This window comes from Xyrauchen texanus, chromosome 20, assembly GCF_025860055.1.
Source record: "Xyrauchen texanus isolate HMW12.3.18 chromosome 20, RBS_HiC_50CHRs, whole genome shotgun sequence".
Taxonomy (NCBI): domain Eukaryota; kingdom Metazoa; phylum Chordata; class Actinopteri; order Cypriniformes; family Catostomidae; genus Xyrauchen; species Xyrauchen texanus.
This window is the reverse complement of record NC_068295.1, coordinates 22,224,232-22,250,054: the sequence shown is the minus strand read 5'-3', so window position 1 is coordinate 22,250,054 and position 25,823 is coordinate 22,224,232. Positions and strand designations below refer to the sequence as shown.

Sequence of the window (25,823 nt, the reverse complement as noted above, 5' to 3'; positions counted from 1 at the left end):
TGTTTGAAACTGATAAAAGTTTAAATAAATAAAATAGTAAGAAGTCCTCAGCATTGCATGATCCCAGGCTACTATATTTAGAAAAAACGACAGTACCTGCAGCTACCCTTTCTACTGCTTTTGTACATTTTAAAGAGTTACATAGCAAAAATATGACTTTGCTAGGTTTTCAAATCATTGTTGAAGTATACACTTAAATTTTTTTTTTTACAAAAGTGGGCGACTTATATCCTCCATTATAAAAGCCTTGACCTCTTGTGAACTCTAATGGAGTGATACATACTGTATGCCTACTGCATGCACTACAAGTTATCTTTATTAACGGAATGGTCCAGGTTCAATACAAGTTAATCTCAGTCAAAAGCATTTGTGGCATAATGTTGATTACAATAAAAATTAATTACAACTCCTTTTTACTTTTCTTTAAAACAAGCAAAAATGGAGGTTCCAGTGAGACACTTGCAATGGAAGTGAATGGGGGCCAATTTCTTCATGTTAAAATACTCACTGTTTCAAAAGTATAACCACAAGACATGAATGATATGTGTGTAAACATGTTTTTAGTGTGATAAAATCACCTACAAACCTATTCTGTGTAAAGTTATAGCCAATTTTACAGCTTTGTTACCATGACGATGCAATGTCAACAAACTTTTAAAATGTACAGCTCAAAAAATACACACGGTTTAACAAGAATTAATGCATTATGCCACAAATGCTGTCGATTTAGCATAACTTGTATTGAACCCGGTAATTCCTTTAAGTAAAATTACTGCTATTTAAAAGAAATGGTATGGAGACATTGCATGTTATGTTGGCCCCCACCCACATGTCTTTTGCAGGTGGCCAGTATCAGTACATACTGGTTGACAAAAAAGGTGAAAAGAGGAATGTTGGTTTCATCCAGTTGAACAGACCGAAGGCCCTGAACGCTCTTTGTGATGGACTTATGATGGAAGTGGGCAAAGCCCTTGATGCATTTGAATCTGACACTGAAGTGGGAGCAGTTGTCATCACAGGGAGTGAAAAAGCGTTTGCAGGTGTGAAACTATCATGACAATGAGTTTTATATGTATTTTGTATTGTCATATTGTACTAATTACATGTTTTAAAATGTTTGCTTTAATAGCTGGAGCTGATATTAAAGAGATGCAGAACAGAACCTTTCAAGAGTGCTATGGTGGAAACTTCTTGGCACATTGGAACAGAGTGTCAACAGTTAAAAAGCCTGTTATTGCTGCAGTCAATGGGTTTGCGGTAGGTATTTAAAGAGTTACATTTTTGCACCACAATTTCTTTCCATCAAGGATTAAATATATTAAAAAACAATTTCATGTTTACATAGCTTGGTGGAGGATGTGAATTTGCCATGATGTGTGATATAATCTACGCTGGAGAGAAGGCACAGTTTGGACAGCCAGAGATCTTGCTGGGGACAATCCCTGGTCAATTAAAAATATTTGTTCTGTGCATTGATTGCAGCAGCATAATTTTAAATGTTTATAGTTAAGAACTGTAAGACAGCTGAAATCACATTCATTTATTTTGTCTCCAGGTGCTGGTGGCACTCAGAGGCTTACACGAGCTGTTGGGAAATCCCTCGCAATGGAGATGGTTCTGACAGGAGACCGAATCTCAGCTCTGGAGGCAAAACAGTCTGGTTTGTCTTTCAAACTTTTCCTCAACATTATTACTTTTGTAGTTCAGCTTCTTAATTTTTGGTCTAAAATTATATCATATGTAAGCTCAGTCTTTGAATGTTTATATTTGGTCTTATGTATTAACTTTATAGGCCTGGTAAGTAAAGTATACCCTGTGGATCAGCTGGTTTCAGAAGCTATCAAATGTGGAGAGAAAATAGCCAGCAATTCTAAGCTTGTTTCAGCTATGGCTAAGGAAGCTGTTAATGCAGGTAAGGGTTTCATTCATTTAATAATACAACATATAACCTAATTGTGTTTTTGTACATGCACATGTACTGCGTAAAGCGTTTTTATTATTATCTGCGGTAGCAGCATCTCAGTCTCTGCAAGGCACAGGTATCATAATAATAATGCTGAAGACAAGATGGGGTATAATTCAAACATCTTTATTAAATGATTGCTGAGCAAACAGCATTAACAGTAACACATGTAGAGTCCAGAAACATCTCTTCATTCTCCTGTCATTTGTTGACCTCACGAGAGAGTGTGTCGCCCTTATTACACTCCCCGTGGAAACAAGTGAAAGCGGAACTAATATTACCAACATCCAACAAAATGAAAAGGAAGGAACATAATAAATCAAATATTTAGTTAATTTAATATAATGCATTGCTAAATTAAATGTAATAAAATAATGAATACAAATAATTAAATTAAATTGTGACAAAATAATACAAATTTTCACTTTAAGTTTAAGTACACCAATGAGTTATCAGTTCAACTTCAGTTTGACATTAAGCCTCATTCTTTAGGACTATCTTATATACAGTAAAGAATAGTTTGTATAAGCCTACTAGTTTTTAAGGCCTAGAATAAAGAGTAACATTTATATTTTGTATATAATGAATTATTCAATCAACCAACATTATTTTTGACAGCAAAAACTAGGCAATGACTGTTTTTACCAACAAGGAAATTAAGTTAATAGTGACATTGAGCAGAAAGCTTACATGTAATCAGTTTTGACAGAGCTGCTGATAAAAGGTTAAATGATCAGCATCGATTGATGAGATGAAAAGAAAACATCCGACACCGATCTCCAGTTAAAATTCTGATTGGAGCATCCATAATATTCAAGTTGACTGTGTTTCATAAACTAAATTAGTGGGCTGAGACCCTATCACAAAATTGACAAAAACAGGTACACAGTGGATGTAACATTTGGATATGAAGAAGACTTTGTTTCACAGTTTATATTTTTATTTGTTTGTGGTTGAACTGAAAAAAGTCTCAGTTTGGTTCTTTTTAAGAGGGTTCAAGTGTGAAATCCCCATCAGCCTTTTTGCAGTTGAACATGTGGAAAACATTACCATCATAATCGCAGCTCAAATCGCAATCACAATATTTTCCAAAATAATCGCAATATGAATTTTTTTTCCAAATCGTGCAGCTCTAATTCATAGTAGTTTTTATAAAAAAAAGGCCCATTGACTTTCAACATTTGATTCATACATTCAAACTCTGTGATCATCAATAAAGGCATGCATGTAGTCTGAAGTATTAATTTAGAAACTGACAGTTTTGTTTGTCCTCTGCTTACAGCATTTGAACTGACTTTAGCTGAGGGCAGTCGACTTGAGAAAAGGTTGTTCCATGCGACCTTTGCCACGGTGCGTCACATTGTTTTTATTCAATGAATTCATTTATTTTCCTAAGGAACGAGATTGCTTAGTTCTTGAACTTGCTGTGTTCTAATTTTCAGGAGGACAGAAAAGAAGGCATGACTGCCTTTGTTGAGAAAAGGAAGGCTGCTTTTCAGGACAACTAGATTTCCAGTGAAAAAATAGGGTGATGTTTAAACGCGGTGATATTAATTTGTGATCAAATGCTGATATTAAAATAGTCTACTTTGGTTTAACTTGTTTTTATTTCAAGTAGTTTATCTTTTCTTGTGCATTATTCTTATTGACATCTTATCTAATCAATGGAAAGAGATTATCAATATACATTGTTGTAATGTGAATCATTTTTGAATTATTTGAATATCTTCCTCTGTGATTACCACTGCGTGGTGACCAAGGTTATTATCGTAAATTAAAACTATATATATATATATATATATATATATAAACATTTTCTTAAACTGAAATAAAAATAAAATTAAACTAAAATAAATGTTCATGGCTCTGAAGAAACTAAACTAAAATTATATTTTACAATTAACATTTTTTTTGAATCATAGATACACAACACATATACACCAAATTAACATTTAACTTTTAACCCCCAACGAACACCCCTGTGGTCTTCTCTCTCTCTATATATATATATATATATACACACACACACACTCACCTAAAGGATTATTAGGAACACCTGTTCAATTTCTCATTAATGCAATTATCTAATCAACCAATCACATGGCAGTTGCTTCAATGCATTTAGGGGTGTGGTCCTGGTCAAGACACTCTCCTGAACTCCAAACTGAATGTCAGAATGGGAAAGAAAGGTGATTTAAGCAATTTTGAGCGTGGCATGGTTGTTGGTGCCAGACGGGCCGGTCTGAGTATTTCACAATCTGCTCAGTTACTGGGATTTTCACGCACAACCATTTCTAGGGTTTACAAAGAATGGTGTGAAAAGGGAAAAACATCCAGTATGCGGCAGTCCTGTGGGCTGAAAATGCCTTGTTGATGCTAGAGGTCAGAGGAGAATGGGCCGACTGATTCAAGCTGATAGAAGAGCAACTTTGCCTGAAATAACCACTTGTTACAACCGAGGTATGCAACAAAGCATTTGTGAAGCCACAACACGCACAACCTTGAGGCGGATGGGCTACAACAGCAGAAGACCCCACCGGGTACCACTCATCTCCACTACAAATAGGAAAAAGAGGCTACAATTTGCAAGAGCTCACCAAAATTGGACATTTGAAGACTGGAAAAATGTTGCCTGGTCTGATGAGTCTCGATTTCTGTTGAGACATTCAGATGGTAGAGTCAGAATTTGGCGTAAACAGAATGAGAACATGGATCCATCATGCCTTGTTACCACTGTGCAGGCTGGTGGTGGTGGTGTAATGGTGTGGGGGATGTTTTCTTGGCACACTTTAGGCCCCTTAGTGCCAATTGGGCATCGTTTAAATGCCACGGCCTACCTGAGCATTGTTTCTGACCATGTCCATCCCTTTATGGCCACCATGTACCCATCCTCTGATGGCTACTTCCAGCAGGATAATGCACCATGTCACAAAGCTCGAATCATTTCAAATTGGTTTCTTGAACATGACAATGAGTTCACTGTACTAAAATGGCCCCCACAGTCACCAGATCTCAACCCAATAGAGCATCTTTGGGATGTGGTGGAACGGAGCTTCGTGCCCTGGATGTGCATCCCACAAATCTCCATCAACTGCAAGATGCTATCCTATCAATATGGGCCAACATTTCTAAAGAATGCTTTCAGCACCTTGTTGAATCAATGCCACGTAGAATTAAGGCAGTTCTGAAGGTGAAAGGGGGTCAAACACAGTATTAGTATGTGTTCCTAATAATCCTTTAGGTGAGTGTATATATAATACACACACACACACACCAAAAAAAAAAATATATATATATATATATATATAATACACATACATAATTAAACTAAACTTCTCTCTCCACAGCCCATCCCCAAGAGTCCCTCAAAAATGCTAAATAATTGCCCCATTTCCTATCAAACAAGTCCCAAAACCCCAGCCTTCTACTTGCCACCTCCTCGAAAGCTGCCACACTCCCCATCGCCACACACCACCCTGGGAATGAGGGCTCTCCTTCCGACCCCTTAAAATAAATTCCCTGCTAATCATGTACTGGTCAGAACCTAATTTTGTTTATCCCCAAATTTATGACCGCCCCATCGGCCAAAATACAGAGTCTGTGGCAAAGTAAAATTTGAGTGTCCAATACGTCACACATACAACTCTGAACCTTCAACCAAAATTCTTGGATGTTAATACCTCTAACCCCCCCCCCCTTCCCTCCTCCAATACCAAGTTTAAATCTTTGTCCCATAATCTCTTGCGAGAAGTTAAAGCTCTGACCCCCAGACTCTGAATTAGCAGGGAGTAATACACTGATGCCTCATGACCTTTTCCAAAAATAAAATAAAAATATCTAGTTTTTTTTGTTGCAATAACCTTAGCAAAGACAGATCGGGAGGGAATCAGTACAGTACATCATGGAGAGAAGCAAAGCAGGTAGAAAACTAGGGTGACCAGAAGTCTGTCCCGGTTTTACAAGGTGTGTCCAGGTGTCCCGTCATTTCTCAAATTTTTTTAATATTGTCCCGGTTTCAGCTGTTAGGCTAACTGATTTTTTTCTTTGATATGAAATATCCTCAACGTCCTTCTTGGCAGGGAAGAGAAGATATTTTATTGAATTGCACGATGATTTGACGATACTTTCATTTCATCATTCCGCTCAGAATCTGTCTGGTTACCATGACAACGACTCACGTGCTTGGTGCTCTCTGCTGCTCTGAGTAAATTAGAAATGCCCAAATGAAAATGCATGTTCAACAAGCTGAAAGAAGCCTATCTATTGCTTTGCACAACACGTGAAAATGGAATTGAAATGTTTTGCTGTCACAAAAGTTCACATTGCCATGGCCACAGTGTTAAATAAGAGATTTCAGGTCATATTTGTGTGTGTGTGTGTGTGTGTGTGTGTGTGTGTGTGTGTGTGTGTATGTGTGTGTGTATGTATATATATATATGTATATATATATATATACATATATATACATTTTATTTTTTAATAGTGCAAGTAATTAAATGTGGATTGATTTTTTTACTTTTAAGTTCCAATGTTGCAAATTGTGTGTGAATTTATTTTGCAAATTGTGTGTAGCTTACAAAAGATTTCAAGCACTGACAAGTCATATCATTATTATACATGCAATATGACATCATATGGATAGAAAAGGCTTTATGGAATTTGAATATTTCACAAATATCTAAAATGTGGTTAAAAAAGTATAAAACAATATAAAATAACATTTAACATACTAAAAGATGTTGTATTGAATTTAGCTACCTTCAGAATCAATGTAATTTTCTCTCTCACACTCACACACACACACTAAATATTCTAAGTATTGTTTACAAACTGTACATTTGGGTATCCAGCTATACGACCCACATTGCACAAATGCCTGTTTTCCCCATTCTATATGTATCACTCCATATAAAAACTAAATGTAATTAAAAACTAAAACTAAACTTGTCAGTTTTAGTTTAGATTTAATATTTGATAAACACTAACAATCTAAATGAAATTGGAGCGAAAAATTTAAAAATAAATAGAAATAAAAGCTAAATTTAAATTGTACAACTATTATAACCTTGCTGGTGACATTATATTTGCTTGACACAAATTCTTACATTACATGAATAGTGAAAGAGGATGTTAGTAAAATGGAAGCCTTGTTTGCGATCATGAAATTGCCACATGGAAATCACTAAACGTTTCAAGGGCTGTTTATGATTTCTTGAAAATATTAATTTGAATATGTATGGCATAAATAGAGTGATCCAGTCCAGTAACTTGTGTAGTTGTAATTATAAATCCTATATGACATCTGTTCATGGACTTGCAAAAAGCCTGTCTCAATAATGAAGGTCTAAAATATCTTACGCTTTTAAATGCTCATAAACAAAATGCAGGTTTCATAACCACTCTAATTTGACTGATATAAATGCTGATCTGGCAGTTTAATTATTAAAGTAAATTCAGACCTGTAAAGACGTTAGACATCGCAATGACCCGTTGTACACGCTAGGTGGTGCTGGTGCTATGGGGGTATGAGTGAGAATAGGGGAGTATCAAGTGAGGGTGTTTAGTAGTTGCGCGTGTGTGTGTAGCTATTCACTTTTTATTTGTAAGCATTTTTTGTTCAAATGATCTGCTATTGCTCAAACTTTTTAGGCTACTGCACAATTGTGTCAAGATATAGGGTAAGTTACAGTGACTTTAGTGTATTTTCTTAAGATTTATTCAGGTGTTGTTCGGGCGAAATTATTATTATTAATAATAATAATTAGAGATAAACAGATAGCTTATAAAAAGTCTCAAAGAATTTGAACTTTCAAAAGCCTAAACTTTTAAACGTAAGACGTTTTACAGTGACAAAGTGATAAACATTTCACTCTGGAACCATACTTTTAGGCTAAAGATGATGTGTAAATGACCCATGATTGATATCTTCTGGTTTTATTTTTTATTATTTTGATGTGTTTTTAATTTAGGGGATTTCATTTGCTTTGCTGGTTGTTTTAAAATTACGTTGGCTAAATGCAAGGCTTCTAAACCGAACCTCAAACTTGCTGATTATTCATGAGTAACTGCTAAATTTATTGCAATTTAATTACTTTTAATAATTGTCCAGTTTAAAAATCAGCAGATAAATTAGAGCCCATATTAACGTATCAAAGGGCCTTTTTTTATTATAAAAAAATAAATACATAATGTATAATAAAAATAGAAAAAAATGCACAGCCAAACCACAGCAAATGTAAATATAAGACGAGCCTATTCATCTCAATTGAACATCAGCGGAGAGCATTTTCTCACTTGAAAATTTGCACGTTGTCTTTCCAACTCTCTCAAACGTCCATAGCCTAATTGATTTTAATTTTCATTCAATATTCCCTTCAGAGTCCCGCTTTCTTCTCAGCCCCTGGAACAAAACTTTTAAAGGAGGATAAAAAAGTTTCTCTCCACACACCGACACAGCACAAAGGTCTCCTTAAAGACGGCAAAAGAGAGGTTCCGCTTTGAAGTCTATCCCCTGCTAACGAAAGGTCAAAATAATAAATGTAGACCGAATTGAGGCGCTCAGCGCAGACAAAAGAGGCAAAACGTTACATTTTGGCAGAGGCAGCTCCTCATAGCGTGATAAACTCATTTAAAAAAGCAGAACCAAAGAGGGAGCAGCATGGTTCCTCGGTAAAAGAAAAGAGCTTTGAAATGATCGGACAATATTGGCTCCTCCGAAAGTCTTTTCTTCCATCAGTCTTCCATCTTTCTACATTTCGCAGCTGCAAAGCCTCCACACACCTCTATTGGAGCAAATTTCCCTGAATTACAACCACATCAGCACAAGTTCCTCTTTATTGGTAGCAGCTACACGTCTGGATGTGTCCTTGACTCGAGTTTTAGTTCAATTGTATTTATTTATTTTCTATTGGAAAAAATCTGTAGTTTGATAAGGCACGTTTCTTAGTTTTGATCGTATCAAGGGAAAATAGTTTAAAATAAATTGGGACATAGTAGAGTCAAAAGCAATAATTTTAAATTGCACGCGCTAAATGTATCATGCAGATGCACATCTTTGAAAATGAGTTGAGATTGTTGTAACTTGTTATGCTAAAGATGATGTCTTGATGAAAGAGTAGGTAGGCCTATCATACGGATAATTCATCCAAAAAACGAGCTTTATGGAATATTCTGGGTTCATTACAAGTTAAGTTCAATCGACAGCATTTGTGGCTAGATGTTGATTACCACAAAACAATATTTCGACTCGTCCCTCCTTTCCTTTAAAAAAGCATCAGTTACAGCGAGTCACTTACAATGGAAGTTAGTTTTTAAAGGGTTTAAATGCAGAAATGTGAATCTTATGATTTTATAAAAGCACTTATATTAATTATTCTGTTAATACTGATGTATTATTTGAGCTGCAGGTCTAAAGTTGTTTAAATTGTCATTTTAGGGTTTTGGGGTTTGTTGACATTACATCGTCATGGCAACGAAGTTGTAAAATTGGCTATGACTTTACACAGAAAAGGTTTGTAATCGATTTTATCACACTAAAATCATGTTAACACACATATTGTGTATTGTGGCTATAGGCTACTTTTGAAACCGTGAGTAATTTAACGTTTATTGACTGGGCCCATTCACTCACATTGTAAGTGCCTAGCTGTAGCCTAACCCAGATTTGTTTTTTATTATTTATTTTTTTAAATAAAAGTCTAAAAAATGTGTTTGTGGTAATCAACATTATGCCACATATGCTTTCGATTGAGCTTAACTTGTATTGACCCCAGAATATTCCTTTAACCACACTGGCCATCAGAAATATATGGTCTATTTACTGTGATTAAAGTGTTATGATAACACACGTTGAAACAAACTCTCTGTCTTACAACTGTGAGCGTTTTTGAAGTTTTTGCCATTGAATATTAATAGGTATGAGGATTATTACAAAGACGCAGTTGAACACTGAGTAGAAAATCTGTCACTGATTGAGCACTTGAGCCGAGGAGCGCATATTGCGTCGTGAAACGCACCTTGCGTTCGAAACGTAGTTCTTATTGCGTCTAACCAATTGAAAAACACCAAAAGGTCACATGACTCAGTACAAACTCGCGTCCGAACTGCCACTGTTTTGAAATGGTTATGCTAAAAGGAATACCATCAATACTTACACCTCAATTATTGTATGTTTTGGCGCAAATGGGTCATGGAGATGAACTAGGTAAGTCTTTAATCAGATCAGAGCGGACTGCACATGAGACGGACAAACGTCAAGCCAAATCCTACTTTCCGACGCCGAATGTTCTTGTATCAAAAATGCAATTTCTGGATTATAACGAAACGATATACACGGTTTTGTAAGTATATCGTATCATTGGCTTAGATGAAGCTTAACAAATGATAAATCCTAAGTGTGAGCCAGCAGAAGGGGAAGGCAGCGTGCCTGATTACGCAACTTTCGATTTCGATCCTCAAAATGACACTCCAATAACTTTAGACTACACGTCACATAGAAATGTCCTGTTTTTAGTACCGTTAAGACAAAGTACATTTGAATGAAAAGCGTTCGAATTAAAACCACCATTATTTCATAGCTTTGATCTCTTTTGTTTCAGTATGAGTAAAGACGATACAGTAATGCAGTCCTAATGATTTTCTTTTCATTTCTGTTTTTCCCCCTCTCCAGTTCTTGCAGACGCAAATTTTCCAACCGCATCTGTTTGTAAATGTGGTCCAGTGGAGATAAGAGCGGATGGTATGTGTCCTACAAGCGTCTAAAACCCATTTACCAGAAATTATATAGTAGCTTGTTAAGTTTCTACGATGAAATCTTTTCATTTCGTTGTTAGCCGCTCTGTCATAAAATATCAAATATAACCTACACATAACATTTAGGCTACACACATCTTAAATAGCTTAAAGGAGATATCATATTAAGATATATACTTATATGTATTACTGTTTTAGTATCAATTATATGTTGTGTGTTTTACTCCCTGGTATATAGGTGTGAGTATACCAGAACTGTTGCAAGCAATATTGAAGCTTTTTCCTCTTGATACCTATGATGATTCGGTGGGTGATAACATTAATAATAATATGTCATCTTTTATTTATTAAACCACAATGTTATTCTCTGTTTTTTATTTATTTATTTATTTTTTTTTTAATTAGGAGTTTTAATGTAACTTTCCAATTGTAAGAGAGAGAGAGAGAGAGAGAGAGAGAGAGAGAGAGAGAGAGAAAAAAAAAACAGGTTATGCTTGTCACAGAATAAGGTCTGATTTGTTAGGCAGCTGTCATGGACCTTGTGCAGAGTGACAAATTGAAGGGACTGAAAGTACCTGTATGGGACCAGTACTCTGAGCTCCTGAAACAAGCAGGATCAGATGTAAGCTCTCATATACACATGATGTCCATGTAACATCTCACTGATATTGTTATACAGTCAGTTTTCAAACTCATCTTCATAGATTTATGAATGTGACTTTCACTTAATTAGTCAATATCACTCTTGTCAAACGTATTAGTTTGCATAATATATAACCATACTGTAATTATTACATTGACAAACAGTGCTGCTCAAGTTAAAGTTTAACATGCTTTTCTTTTCAGGGTAGCTTCAAGTTAGTTGAGCGGTTTGCTTTTTATGAGCGTGCCAAGAATGCTTTTGCTGTAGTGGCAACAGGGTGAGCCCTTTTCTCTGATAACTGATTGGTCTGATTAGCTACATTTGAACAACATATTTTAAAACAACAATAATTATAATATATCATCCTTAAATCTCTCCGACAGGGAGACTGCACTGTATGGAAATCTCATCATAAAGAAAGGAGTAATCACGTCTGGTGAACAATGCTGAAAGAGGAACTGTTTTTCAGTACAAGAGTTAGGACACCAAAAATTCCTATAGATAATACACACATACAAATATTTTAAAAAGTTATTGTGTATTTTATTATAAAAGAATGTGTGGTAACACATTACAATAATGTTTCATTCGTTAACATTAATTAATGCACAAGGCATCATGAACTAGTGAACGATATATTTTTTTACAGCATTTATTAATCTTAGTTAATTCATAAATATACAATTGTTCATTGTTAGTTCATAGTGCATTAACTAGTATTAACATATACAAATATTGATTAGTGATTGTTAATAATTAACATTAACCAAATGAATAAATGCTTTAAAAGAACTGTTCATAATTAATTGATGTTAACTCATTTGAACAAATGCTTTTTTTAATTTTAGTACAAATAAATATCCTAACACATTCAGATGATGCTGACTAAGAAAATTTTGTCTAAAACGTTTTGTTTTTCTGTTCATATTTGCAACTGATTTTGTAAAAGAAGTAATGTGACAATCTCTCTGATATATTGATTCAGTTCAACAAATTACTTGGCTGAAGCTGCCTTTATTTTTCCAGTTCCAAAAAATGAGAGTGAAGTTTTGTCTAAGTTCAAATATACCTGGTCAAAAGTAGCTGCATTTTCTCCTGTGCAGCAGGTGTTTCTCAATCTCCACCAGGCACCGTTTCATTTTGCTGCTCTATAATCTGCCAGTTAACACCATCTGAATCAAGCTTGTGAATGTTCTCTTCTTAAGACTGATTTTCCTTAATAAATCCTTGAGACATTTTTCAGAAATTTGACAAATATTCTGCTTTTCCAATTGTTTTATTATTTAATTTTTAGGCATTTATTTAAAAATGATTCAATGACAATTGTTATTAAACAATATGGCTTACCAATTACAGTCAGAGTCTTTATAGTATTGTTGAGTTATTGATATACACTGAACAGACTTACGATAAACCTTCTTTGATTGTTCTCTGCTTAATTTTGTGTTAAATAAAAATCATGCTTTAACACATATTAATGTTAAGTTGTAAAACTAGACCGTTTTTAACAAATGTATACTGTACAGTGAATTAACATCCAGTATTGTTTTATCATTGCTTATGTATGATAAAGTTCATCCAGGTCTACCTCTGGCTCTGTGTGCACCCTTTTGTAGTGAATGAGAAACATTTTCATCAGTGAAGAGTGCTTGACAGACTGTTCTCCTCTGACATCTGCATGATACAGGCCATCTTTGTCCTCAGGGCTTGAGTACATGCACCAGCCATTACCTCCAAATACTTGAGCATCTTTCTCTCCTCTCATTGAATCTTCAGGAAAGGGCTTCTCATTAAGAGCATTGTCAGCTTCACCAAATATGCCATGGTACAGATAATCCCTGTCATCTTCTGTTTTGTGATACATCCGTGCCTGATCACGTCCTGGTGGCTGAAAGAAGGTTTCAGGTTGTTCGGCTGCAAGCTGTTTGGTTGAGAGCATCTTTATCCTCATCAGATCTATTGTATTTCTGCTGTATTTCTTCTTTTATGGGATTCCATGTCAACATGTCGTGATCGATGTCAAAATCAGTACTATCCATGTGCTTTGGTGGCTCCACATCCTCCATTCCTAGCATCATCTTGAAAATCGTCAAATATACAATGGAAACAGAATATCTCATTTTAGTAATGTTTACTTAAAAACATACAGGATTTCAGAAAAACAAACATCTGTTTTTACAGCTTTTAAATTGTATTCATACTCAGATCCTTACAGTGTGCAGAAGACGAGACAACAAAAAGAACTCCATATGTCCTGAGCTGCTTTGCCAAGCACTTTTCACTGTAAAAAAAACAAGCCACCTTTCAGTGTATTTAAAGTAGGTCTTAACTTGTACATTTTACACTGAACTTATCTGTTTCAGATTTACCAGAGGAAAGGGAAAGTGTTAGTAGAAATAACAGATTTTTGTATTTAAAAATTTGTAAATACATTTTTTTAATGTTATATCTTCACACCTTACAATGTATGAAGAAGTGTTAGGATAAACAACAAAGGTTGTAATTAAAAGAGACTATAGTCATTGTTTATTTTTCTTGTGTTTTGTAGCATAAGACAGTCCAAATATTTTGCAGTAAATTAAAGAGTGCCCATAAGACGCTATACATACCCTGGACCTGTATGATTTGGCTGTGGTGCTGAACAGCAGCACTTATATGCGAATTAGAACAGAAAACCTTTAATGTGGGAAAGAAAACATTTCACATAAACCGTTATATTCAAAGAATAAAAGTAGAAACCTACATTTTGGAAAAAAAAAAAAAAAAAAATATATATATATATAATATATATATATATATATATATATATATATATATATATATATATATATATATATATATATAAATAATAAATTACCTGATCATTGTGCTCCTTACACTGTGTATAAACACGTAATGTGAAGTTGTTTTCTGTGCAGCTGTGGTGGACAGACCCTTTTAGCTGTAATAATAATAATTAATAAATAAAAGTGCAGCTATAAACGGACTTTGGCCTGAACTCTTTGCTGAATTGCACTGTTCTTCCATAAGGCGAAAACAAATAGAAAATTAATAGTAGGCTACAATTTAAAAATATTTGTAGGATATATCTATCTATATATTTTTAGAATAACTATAAGTATATACTATTATTAACTATATTAATTCAATGCAAAGCTGCGTTCAAAGAACACTAATTCGTTATAAATGAGCGATATCTGTACTTCACTTATGATCTTACATACCTTTTATTATGATAAAGGAAAGCTACACACTTGTTTTGAACCTGGGTTAAAAGTACAGCACTATTGAAAACATAGTATCGTGCAGATATCTTATTATTTACAAACACTGTCGACGATTAATAATCTAATAAAAGTAATGACTCGTTGGTATGTACCGCGGGAAAGGCACTAGCAAGAAAACCGTCGTTTGAGGAGGCTTGTGGTTTTAGTTATTAGTTATTGCGGACTGCAGTTGTTCAGTGACGCTTGAATTTCTGACGGAAACATTCTGGGTAAAGCGCAAAAATATTGTTTTAATTATTCATTTCGAAAAGGGTCGGGTGATTAATTGTATTATTGTTATTTAATAACGACGCTATTTATTAAGCTTTGTGTTGAGACTGACGTTTTGAAAAAATCTCCTGGTTCACTGGGTGGAATTTGCGCTGTAAAATGTGATAACCTGCAATTGTTACCTTAAAAGGATAGTTCACCCAAAATATAATTTCTCTCATCATTTACTCATCCTCATGCAATCTCAGATGTGTGATTTTCTTTCTTCTGCAGAACACAAACAAACATTTTTAGAAGAATATCTCAGCTCTGTAGGTCCAGTGCAAGTGAATGGTGGCCAGAACTTTGAAGGTCCAAAAATCACATAAAGGCAGTATAAAAGTAATCCATATGACTCCAGTGGTTAAATGATATGATGTGTGGGTGAAACAAATATTTTACTATCACTTTAAGGAGCTTTTTCTGCCTAACACTTAAAATTAGTTTTGTTGGTGTAACCTATATTCAAGTTGCTTTAGACATTAAAAAAATTAACTGGTTTTATTCAAGTCAGAAATGTTGTTTATCACATTAATCTAATTTTATAGGTTAACATTTTTTGTTTCGGTGTGGAAAAGATGTTTCAGTTGGGCGAACAAAGAGATGTCCCAAAATGGGTAAAATGCTGTAGGGTCAGGTTTAGGTTAAGGATTAAGGATTAAAGGTTAGTCTGAGACGTCGGGATACTGCCAGGGCTCCAACCACCCAAGTGGTTGTCTTTTTTTCAGGCATCAAATATAAACACAACCCTTCAGTAACCGGGTTTCACTGTGCACCTCACGTACATGCAGGGCCTCAGAACAGACGAATAGCAAGCTAAACTATAAACTAATTAGATCATGCCATGTTGAAGGTCCCTAAACAGAAAGAAGTACCCTAAAACAAATGGTATTTATAGATATCTGTGTAAACATATGTGTCAACAATAAGTACCTATTCTAATGTGGATAAACATATACTATTGAAAAGGAAGATTGACTTCTTCTGTTTGTGACCTTAAATTATATGCAGCTGATTTTCTAATTTGCTTAAAGTAACACAAAACAATGGATACTAAAGAATGCAACTCCATGTGAATGTTATTGCCTTTGCAATGTCTTTTGTGTGAATGTAAATTTTTGAACTGACATACTGTTTAATGATAATTTTGCGTATATAAAAAATTATTTTTGCAGCTTGTTTACTTAATTAAAATGATCTGAGGCAACACGCTTCTAGATCATTTTGTCAACATGCTTTCATTGCATTCTATCCATTTAAATTTGTAAAATAGAAGTTTAATTTTCTCATTTGAGTTGGGACTACATGAATACTTTTTGTAGCATTTATGAAACTTGGCTGGGGAACAAGAAGGGTAAACAACTACAACCAATAAATAACAAACTAGTCACACATAAAATTGTACCATCACAACAAAAGGCCTCCAAGACACTGAATGGAGCTGACTCATGAAAGGCTGCGTGATAGGCAGCACAGAATCATGTTTATTCAGAGAACCCCTATTGTAAATATGATTGCTAGCCCGTTGTGACTAACAGCACCCATACCGACACTCTCATCTCCCACAGACCTGAGTCAAAATCTAAACAGCAGCAAACACTCTCAAGCTGTGTAGCATGAGACTGAAGGCAGACAATCGCTTTGTGATCTTAATTCCAAGTGTTTGGCCTCATTATTAGGCTTATTGAAAGATCAAGAACAAGATGATGTTTACTCACAGCTTGAGTCACAGTCACCTGGCAGGCTGTTTCAGACTTATAGCTTCTCAGCACAGGAAATGTGTGGCACCTGAGTTCCTCACACGAGGAATTTATTCTCGTCATTATTGTCAGTTTATTAACAAAGGCTTCAAGGCATCTCTGTAGAAAACATTTTCCTGTTCCCACCACTGTGATTTAGTCATACCTTTAATTAAACAGGCTGTGATTTGAATACAACCGAAGCCTGTGGGGCCCCTTGCAGCCCTTTGATTCTTGATTCACAGCTTATGAGCCACAATACTAAATGGTTAAAAGGAGAACGATCAAATCTGTTTAATTAATGTATACAAATGATGGCATTGTCTCTGGAGCTATAGTGGAATATTATGGATTATGTTATGATTTTGCATGTTCTTTTATTTGTTGGAGTCAGATCTAAATTAATGAAGATGTGTTAGTTGACAGTATGTACTATGCCCACCATAAGCCCATGATTCTGTTAAATAGACCCCTCTGAAACCATAACTAAATAAGAAAATTGGTAATTTGGTTATTTTATGAAAGAGACTTGTTGTACAAACCACAGGAAATAGCATACTTCTAAATTTAACTCCATTTAACTTAGAGAACAGACCCTGAGAAGACAATATACATGTATAAATGTATTAAGTAAGATACTGTACTTTGTGATCTATCAAGGGAAATTATGGTGCAATAGCAGAAAAACACAGCACTTAACAATAAATACAGAAATTAGAGATAAATAAATTCTTTATACAAATACAAAAATGAAAAACTATGTGTATAAATAAATATTGCATATATAAATACATGCATATGCTATGAATATATACAATGGCAGCCAAAAGTTTGGAATATTGTACAGATTTTGCTCTTATGGAAAGAAATTGGTACTTTTATTCATCCAAGTGGCATTCTACTGATCACAATGTATAGTCAGGACAATAATAACGCGAACAATTACAATTTGAAAGAAATGTTCAGAACTTCTTAAAATCCTTCAGAGTTCTCATAAAAATATCCACGTGCAGCAATGACAGCTTTGCAGATCTTTGGCATTCTAGCTGTCAGTTTGTCCAGATACTCAGGTGACATTTCACCCCACACTTCCTGTAGCAGTTACCATAGATGTGGCTGTCTTGTTGGGCACTTCTCACGCACCTTACAGTCTAGCTGATCCCACAAAAGCTCAATGGGGTTAAGATCCATAACACTCTTTTCCAATTATCTGTTGTCCAATGTCTTCGTTCACTCTAACCTTTTTTTTTTTCTGTTTCAAAAGTGGCTTTTTCTTTGCAATTCTTTCCATAAAGCCTGCACCCCTGAGTCTTCTCTTTACTGTTGTACATGAAACTGGCGTTGAGCTGTTAGAATTCAATGATGCTGTCAGCTGAGGAGCACATGTGAGGCATCTATTTCTCAAACTAGAGACTCTGATGTACTTATCCTCATTTAGTTGTACGTCTGGTCTTCCACGTCTCTTTCTTTCCTTGTTAGAGACAGTTGTCCTTTGAAGACTGTAGTGTACATCATTGTATGAAATCTTCAGTTTTTGGCAATTTCAAGCATCTTATAGCCTTCATTCCTCAAAACAATGAGTGACTGATGAGTTTCTAGAGAAAGCTGTTTGTTTTTTTTGTGCCATTTTTGACCTGATATTGACCTTAAGACATGCCAGTTTATTGTGTACTGTGGCAGCTCAAAAACAAACACAAAGACAATGTTAAACTTCATTTAACAAACCAAATAGCTTTCAACAGTGTTTGAAATAACGGCAAGTGATTTTCTAGTACCAAATTAGCTATTTAGCATGATTACTAAAGGATAAGGTGATAGCTGCTGGAAACTTATTTTATATATATATTTTTTTTAAACAGTGATGGTACTGTTTTTTTACATCAGTAATGTCCTGACTATAATTTTTGATAAGTTGAATATCACTTTGGTGAATTGGCCACCAGTGTGTGTGTATATATATATATATATATATATATATATATATATATATATATATATATATGTGTGTGATAATTTTCATCCCAAACATTCAGTACATACTGCATGTTAAAAAACATGCTTCAAAACCCATCGAATTGGTAAGTAGTGTTTCGAGTGTGAGAATTGTAAACTTAAATTTTTAAATATCATAAACACATATGTCCTTCACAGCAAGCACAAATGTTGTTTTTCATTATTTCATTCTTCTGCAGTACCAGATCTAAACAGAACAGAGTGGAATATGCTAAACAGCCCTATGGTATGTTTTCCTGCTTAGTGAAAAAAAACACATTTGTGTGAAGGCTGAGTTGACTGTCTAAATAATAGCACAGTACACAATATTTTTTTGCCATGTCTACATCAAGCTAAAATAAGTAATGTTATTTAAATATTGATAATCATACAGGATTTCATTTTTTCAGGGTATTTTTATAGAGTTTGTTTGATGCAATTGCCCTGACTGTTTTGTTTAAGGTTTTGAGGGTTATCATAAGTAATCCTCAGCGTTATAATGATAAATCTATTTCTCAGAAAAATATTTTTTTAGTATGATTACCATTCTGCAGTGAGCCACTTAAACTCTAATTTCCTAAAGCAAAAAGGGGGTGTTCACTCAACTCAGATAAGTTCCATGTGTTGTTTTTGTTTAAATGTTTATTTTCATTGAATGTTGTTGCATTTGGTTTCCTTCACTCTGAAGTAGAGCACAAAGTGATATTATTTTCTTCATTTTGGTTGATGGTCAATTTTCCATGAATAGTTCTGATCATTTTGACAGCCATAGTCTTATTTATTGTTTTTACATTGGTTGATTTAGATGTGTATAGATATTGATTTTATTTATTTTGGAAGTTTTTAAAGTAAAAAGAGTGAAGCAACATATATATTTTGGCACTTAAAAGGCCCTTAGCATTTGCTATTGTCAATGAGAGTACATTCTCTTATTACACAATTTTCAATATTGCATAGTTATTTAAAAATATATTTAATTACAAGGATTTTTTCCCTCTGTACATTGTACCTCAAGAAAAATAACTTCTGTGCATAGGGGCATCAATGGCCATTACTGGCTCTTTTAGTGGCTCCTTCAAACCCCAAGTGTGCTAAACTTGATGAACAGCCACACCCAGCCAGGCTGGCTTTAATTAAACTGACACTACTGTGCCTTTTCTCTCCATCAGCCGCACAGTTGCTGAGTGACGGACTGTAGGAGCTAATGGCCCACGGCATGGAACTAAATTAAGTGCTACAAAGTATTTATTGGGGCCAGTTATGTGGACCTTGTGCCTGATCAAGCACCTTCCCTTGTTGCCAAGGTAATCAGGTTTTGTATATAGAAACATTTCAGGGGAGAGGGACTCAAGAGTGTTTATGTGTAGAACAAAGGAGGGAATTAATAAACAAAAACGTAATATAATTTGCAAAATCTCATCATCAATAAAACATGTGTGTTCAAGGATCTCTGCAAGGCTCACTGTTTCCCAGGCGATTTCTCGCGATGACAACAGCTCCTCATACTGACTTAATTTGTTTAAAGGAATAGTTCACCCAAAAATGAAAATTCTCTCATTATTCACTTACCCTGATGCCATCCCAGATGTGTATGACTGTTTTTCTTCAGCAGAACACAGATGAAGATTTTTAGAAGAAGATAGAGCTCTGTCAGGTCCTTACAATGCAAGTAAACGGGTACCAGCACTTTGATGGTCCAAAAGTCATATTTAGGCAGCATACAAGTAATCCACACGACTCCTGTATAATTAATAATTAAAACATTTATAACTTTAAATTGGCACTTCCATCCAAGTCTCTGATGCAGTTTGAAATGGCTGAACTCTTGCGTGACGGTTGTTCTTGGTTGTAAATAAGCGCCGCTTATGAATTCTCGCGTGAACTCGCCGACATGCTTACATCATGCTTCACATCAGCAGCTGGCAGGAAGCGCTTTTTAAAAGTTAATAATGTTTTAATTATCAATTTATCTTTTACACAAAAACATCGATTTGCTTCAGAAGACATTCATTGATCGACAAGAGTCATGTGGATTACTTTTATGCTGCCTAAATAGACTTTTGGACCATCAAATTGCAGGCACCCATGTACATGCTTTATAAGGACCTGACAGAGCTCTATCTTCTTCTAAAAATCTTGATCTGTGTACTGCTGAAGAAAGACAGACATCTGGGATGGCATTAGGGTACGTGAATAATGTGAGAATTAAAATTTTTGGGTGACCTATTACTTTAAGATAGCTCATGTAAACAGTGTTGTGTAACTTGCCGAAAAAGTAATCAACTACAAATGACTACCAACTTCCCTATAATTGGAATCAGATTTCACTACTCATTAATTCATGTTCACGTTACTAATTAATTTACTTTTAAGTTACTTTTGTAAAACACTTTTCACAGAAATATTTTAGTTTTTCCACTTAACAAATATTTAGTATATATTTCCATCTTGTTAATTGTCGTACACACAGCACTACACATTTCTCCCTTACAATGACTCATTAGTGACTCAGCTGTCACAGAAATGCAAACAGATATACAAAAACCTAATTCATGTCTTAAATGTATTCTACAAAAAGAATATTATATTAGATATAATTTAACCCAAGAGATGCACTTAAAAATAAGTAACCTAAATGAAAGTCAGTATCGGTCTGATTACACAAATTTAAAATATAATGTGTTACACTATGTTTTGACTAAAAGTAAATAGATTACAGTAGCTAATTACTCTGTAATCACATTGCACCCAACACTGTATGTAAGGAAAAATAATAGAAAAATGTTTCTGACCTTGTACATGCTCACTTGACTTATTTTCAACCAAGTTTCATAATTATGTATTCACTCACTGCTGCATTTACTGTACACCAATTTTAAACAGTTGTTACAGCTACTGGGCTTCCAACCACAAAAGCAGTGTAATCTGTTATTTTCTTGTCCACTCTATTATGTGTAGCATTAGCCGAACAGCCTATGCACAAACACAAATGTCCTTTAATATTTGCTCAAAATCTAAAGTATTACGTAATGATGGCATGTTGTTATTTAGAAAATAACAAACAAACAATGCTATATCGACTTGTGTGTGTTTAGACAGTTAGATCCAAGACTCCTCAGAAGTGCCTAATGCAACAAATACAGTACTGAGAGCTTGCTGATTTATTCATAAACAGTCCTCAACCACAGATGTCAGCAACGTCATCACTACCATATTGCCATACCCCAAACACCCACACAAACCATATGCTTTTTGTAGACATGATTAGTTATCAAATCTGAATGAAATATCTTGATTTAACAGCGGCACAGACATGCATTTTGTCTCATAACTTTCAAGGGCTGACTAGATATGATCTCATTTGCTCATAAAATGTAAACCTGGATTTATTTTTCTTGGGCTAGGTCCAAGCTCCCACTGTGTACGTTCTCCTTTGAGTCTCTCCAGGAATGTTCCAGAACTGCATGCTGCTCTGTCACAGCAGCTAACAGTGAAACACGAGTTCTGTGTGAAACTCTGCCCATGCTTACTGCTGCCACTCTGCCACATGCATGTAAAATCTATGCTACAATACTTGCCTTATATGCTACAGTACTTGCCTTACCTATACAGCTTATATTTATACATTTTATATTGCATGCACAGCATTCTAATGCAGCTGATTTTACTACCATTGTGGATTCACAGAATGTTCTAATTCTAATGATACATCAGTTTTGTTACTGTAAGTGTACATGATAAGTTTATTTTAGCAAGGCTAAATTCACTGTATTGAATGTTCTTAGTGTGTTTAAAATTATATTGTGTATTTGCCATATTCTGTAAACTAATTTTAACCTTTCTATTTTGTAAGATAATTCAATTTTTTTTGACCTAGTAGATTACAGATACAGCACACATCCCTTTTAGTTATAAACAAACACTGACAAAGACTTGTTTTCCCATACTTAACACAAGCTTTTATAACACCATGTCATCTGAAATGAACACCACATACTGCGTATGCTAGTACTGTTCTTTTACAGTAGATATACAGTAAACCCTTCATTTTGAGTGAAAAAAGAGCTGATGATTGTAATAATTAAACATTGTATCTGTTGTTTCTGATTCGCACAAAGAACCATGCTTTATATTCTAAAAGAGTTTTATTTCAGAATATAAATGTTTGCATGGCAGATGAAAAACAAGTGAAAAATTCCATCAACTTTAATTGAAAAGGTCCCCACACATATCACAGACAATTAGGAATGGTCTTATTTGACTTGGACCCTTAAACAACCATCTATCAAATATATAGTAATGCCCTAGAAACCACATATCAATAAACTAGCAATGCCCTATAACCACCCAAAACTGTCACTGCATAAATATAAACAAGTATCATAAAAATGCAATATCATTTATTTTACTTATTCATTTATTGTTGTGGAGAGTCCAAAGGCATTTTTTAACAAATACAAGATTAGAATTAGTTTTTTTTTAATGTTTTTATCTCTAAACATGGGTCAAAAATGAGCCAAACATAACAGGAGGGGTTTAAGCATAGCTGGCATCACATCTATGAATTATTATTATTATGATTTTTTTTTATTTTCACTGAATCTATGGACTAAGCACAGTGAAAATAATCAGATTTATTTATTTTTCTGGCTCCACATTTGCAGTTGAACACTATTTGTTTTAGTTTGGTCAATGCGTACTCTGTGGCATTGGACTGAGACATGTTACTTACATTCCTTCATGGCTGTATCCTTACCAAAATTGCTTGCCTCACTTAAGAACTATATGTGTCACCCAAATTGTTCTTTCTGCCTCTGTTCGGACTATTTTAACGTATCATCATAAATATGTGAAACCACAGGTTGTATTGAATTATTTTTTAATTTTGTTTTTTTTTGCTCAAAAGCCTTATACACTCATGGAGCACTTTATTAGGAACACCTGTACACCTACTTATTCATGTGATTATGTAATCAGCCAATCATGTGGCAGCAGTGCAATGCATAAAATCAACGGATGGAACTGCCTTGTTGATGAGAGAGGCCAATGGAGAATGGCCAGACTGGTTGGAGCTGACAGAAAGGCTATGGTAACTCAACTAACCACTCTGTACAATTGAAGTGAGTAGAATAGCATCTCAGAATGTACAACACGTCAAAACTTGTGGAGGATGGGCTACGAAAGCAGAAGACCTCATCGGGCACTTCATTAGGACCATAGTGTTCCTAATACTGTGCTCAATGATATTCATTTCTAACCAGATCACTGACATCTTAATTTGTGAAATTTTATTTTAATAAAGTATCCTTGGTGAGGTCTGATTTGAAAGACAATGAACTTTGTTATTGCAACATGAGCAGAACAAATTCATTGTAAGCCCTCAAAAAATTATGAAGTTTTAAAATGTGAAAACCCCAAGTTTAAGTTAAAATCAGATTTTGTACTACACATGCATGTTAATTGCTCTAAACTTGAAATATTAAGTATAAGCTAACTCATATATTCTAATGGCACTTAATTTTAAAATGAACTCTTTAGATTTATTTAAATATTTAAGAGAACCTTACTAGGTTTAGTTAGTACAGTGATTGCTAGCATGCTAAATGCATTCTATAATATTTCATGATTTGATTAGCATAACAATTATTCAACCTCACTGTTTAAAACAATATACTGTTTTACAATATTACATGGTACCTGTCCTCAAACTAAGCTCAAGCTCCAATGTTCACCATAATGGTAACCCCCCAAATCTTTAACAAAACAGAAACTCTTCTAAATAACCCAACAAAACATTACAAACGAACAAGTCTCCCCTTTACATTCATCGTGCACAAAGACACATTATATAACACTTTATTTGAACATTTACTCTCCCTGTGAGAGCCATGCAACACATGATGGAAAATAGAAATCCCCTGCCCAGTTTCAGTTCAATTTAAATTTAAAGAGACAAGTTCAGTAAACTCAAAACAATAAAACAATTCAGGTTACTTAAGAGGTGTAAGTTTCATGAATTCAAAAGAAAGAGAAGGTTCTAAATGCTCATCAGGGTTCATTTATTTGAACTAATTTGTATGATTACTTATTTTGAGCATTAGTGTTTACAGTGCGTCTGTTTAAATTGTGCGTAAAATAATTTCTATGTAACATAAATGTTGCATTCAATTTATAAAATTAATTTATAAATTGTTTAAACCGAAATTTGTTGCATACATTTAATGAATAAGGCTCAATTACTTCTTTTTTACTTGGAAACAACTAACCACATTTAGATGTTTGTGCTGTAAAATAAATGATTTCTACTCAGAGAAGGTGGCTTCAGAATAAGAGAGTGATGGCTCAGTTTCTGACAATCAAAATGAATGTGTTATAGCTTTGAATAATCAAACATCAGTTACTAATCTCAAAATATTTCACAAATCACCATGGCTAGAGGTACGTACATCTTTGTGTGTGTTTGAAAGAGCATTTGGAAGTTGTTTAGAAGTTATGTGACTGCAAATGAAAAACAGTAGCAGACATGAACACCACTAACTTCCTCCTCTGAACGAAGGACGGCTCCATGTCGTCTACATCTTCTGTACGAATGTTCTCCTATATTGGATCCATGTGTCATTTTTCACTTGCATTTCAGGGGGGAGACTCTGCTTTCTAAACATGCTGCCACCCAGAGGACATTTATATATATTTGTATTATTAAAACGAGCGGTATGTACTTACAAATGATTCTGCACCCCCTCCAAAGTTAAAAATAAAAATAAAAACAACTAAACGTCTCAATAAATAACACTGGCTTTTGACAATACATTTGAAAAAGCAGTATCAATGTATTATTTATCATGCTTAATTTCGAAAAAACAAAAACAAACAAAAAACAACAACAACAACCGGACAATGTACCAAGATCTGTTCTAAATGTTTCTATTGATTTTAAAATAAGACTTATATTAATGTTCTATTTTGTTCCATATAATTTAGAAATTTGTTTTTTGAAGTTAGTCTCTTAAATTATACTGAACAAAATAGAACATTAATATAAGTCTTAATTTAAAATCAACAGAAACATTTAGAACAGCTCTTATAACAGAGAAAATGGGTTTATTGGTTATTTTAACAACAAAATATTTCACTAAACGCAACGTATAACAACCAATAAACCCATTATCTACTCCTTTTTTTATTCATAATTCACAGTT

At 34.4% G+C, this 25,823-nt stretch overlaps 2 protein-coding genes across 3 annotated transcripts; both read left to right on the top strand.

Moving 5' to 3' along the window:
* The first annotated feature begins 50 nt into the window (after window positions 1-50).
* Window positions 51-3,818, top strand: LOC127660928 (enoyl-CoA hydratase, mitochondrial-like). The gene is made up of 7 exons (XM_052151417.1): window positions 51-1,040; window positions 1,130-1,257; window positions 1,346-1,445; window positions 1,556-1,660; window positions 1,793-1,912; window positions 3,246-3,313; window positions 3,406-3,818. The coding sequence occupies exons 1-7, from the start codon at window positions 794-796 to the stop codon at window positions 3,469-3,471; spliced, it is 834 nt and encodes a 277-aa protein (XP_052007377.1). The 5' UTR covers window positions 51-793; the 3' UTR covers window positions 3,472-3,818.
* Window positions 3,819-9,925: 6,107 nt separating this feature from the next.
* Window positions 9,926-12,072, top strand: fuom (fucose mutarotase). 2 transcript variants are annotated; one of them, XM_052151365.1, is made up of 6 exons: window positions 9,948-10,166; window positions 10,632-10,700; window positions 10,953-11,020; window positions 11,238-11,336; window positions 11,561-11,634; window positions 11,741-12,019. In XM_052151365.1, exons 1-6 carry the CDS (start codon window positions 10,082-10,084, stop codon window positions 11,805-11,807), a joined length of 462 nt encoding a protein of 153 aa, XP_052007325.1. In that variant the 5' UTR covers window positions 9,948-10,081; the 3' UTR covers window positions 11,808-12,019. The 2 variants fall into 2 exon arrangements, with proteins under 2 accessions (XP_052007326.1, XP_052007325.1); XM_052151366.1 differs by lacking the exon at window positions 10,632-10,700 and having other exon boundaries at window positions 9,926-10,166; window positions 11,741-12,072.
* The last annotated feature ends 13,751 nt before the right edge of the window (window positions 12,073-25,823 follow it).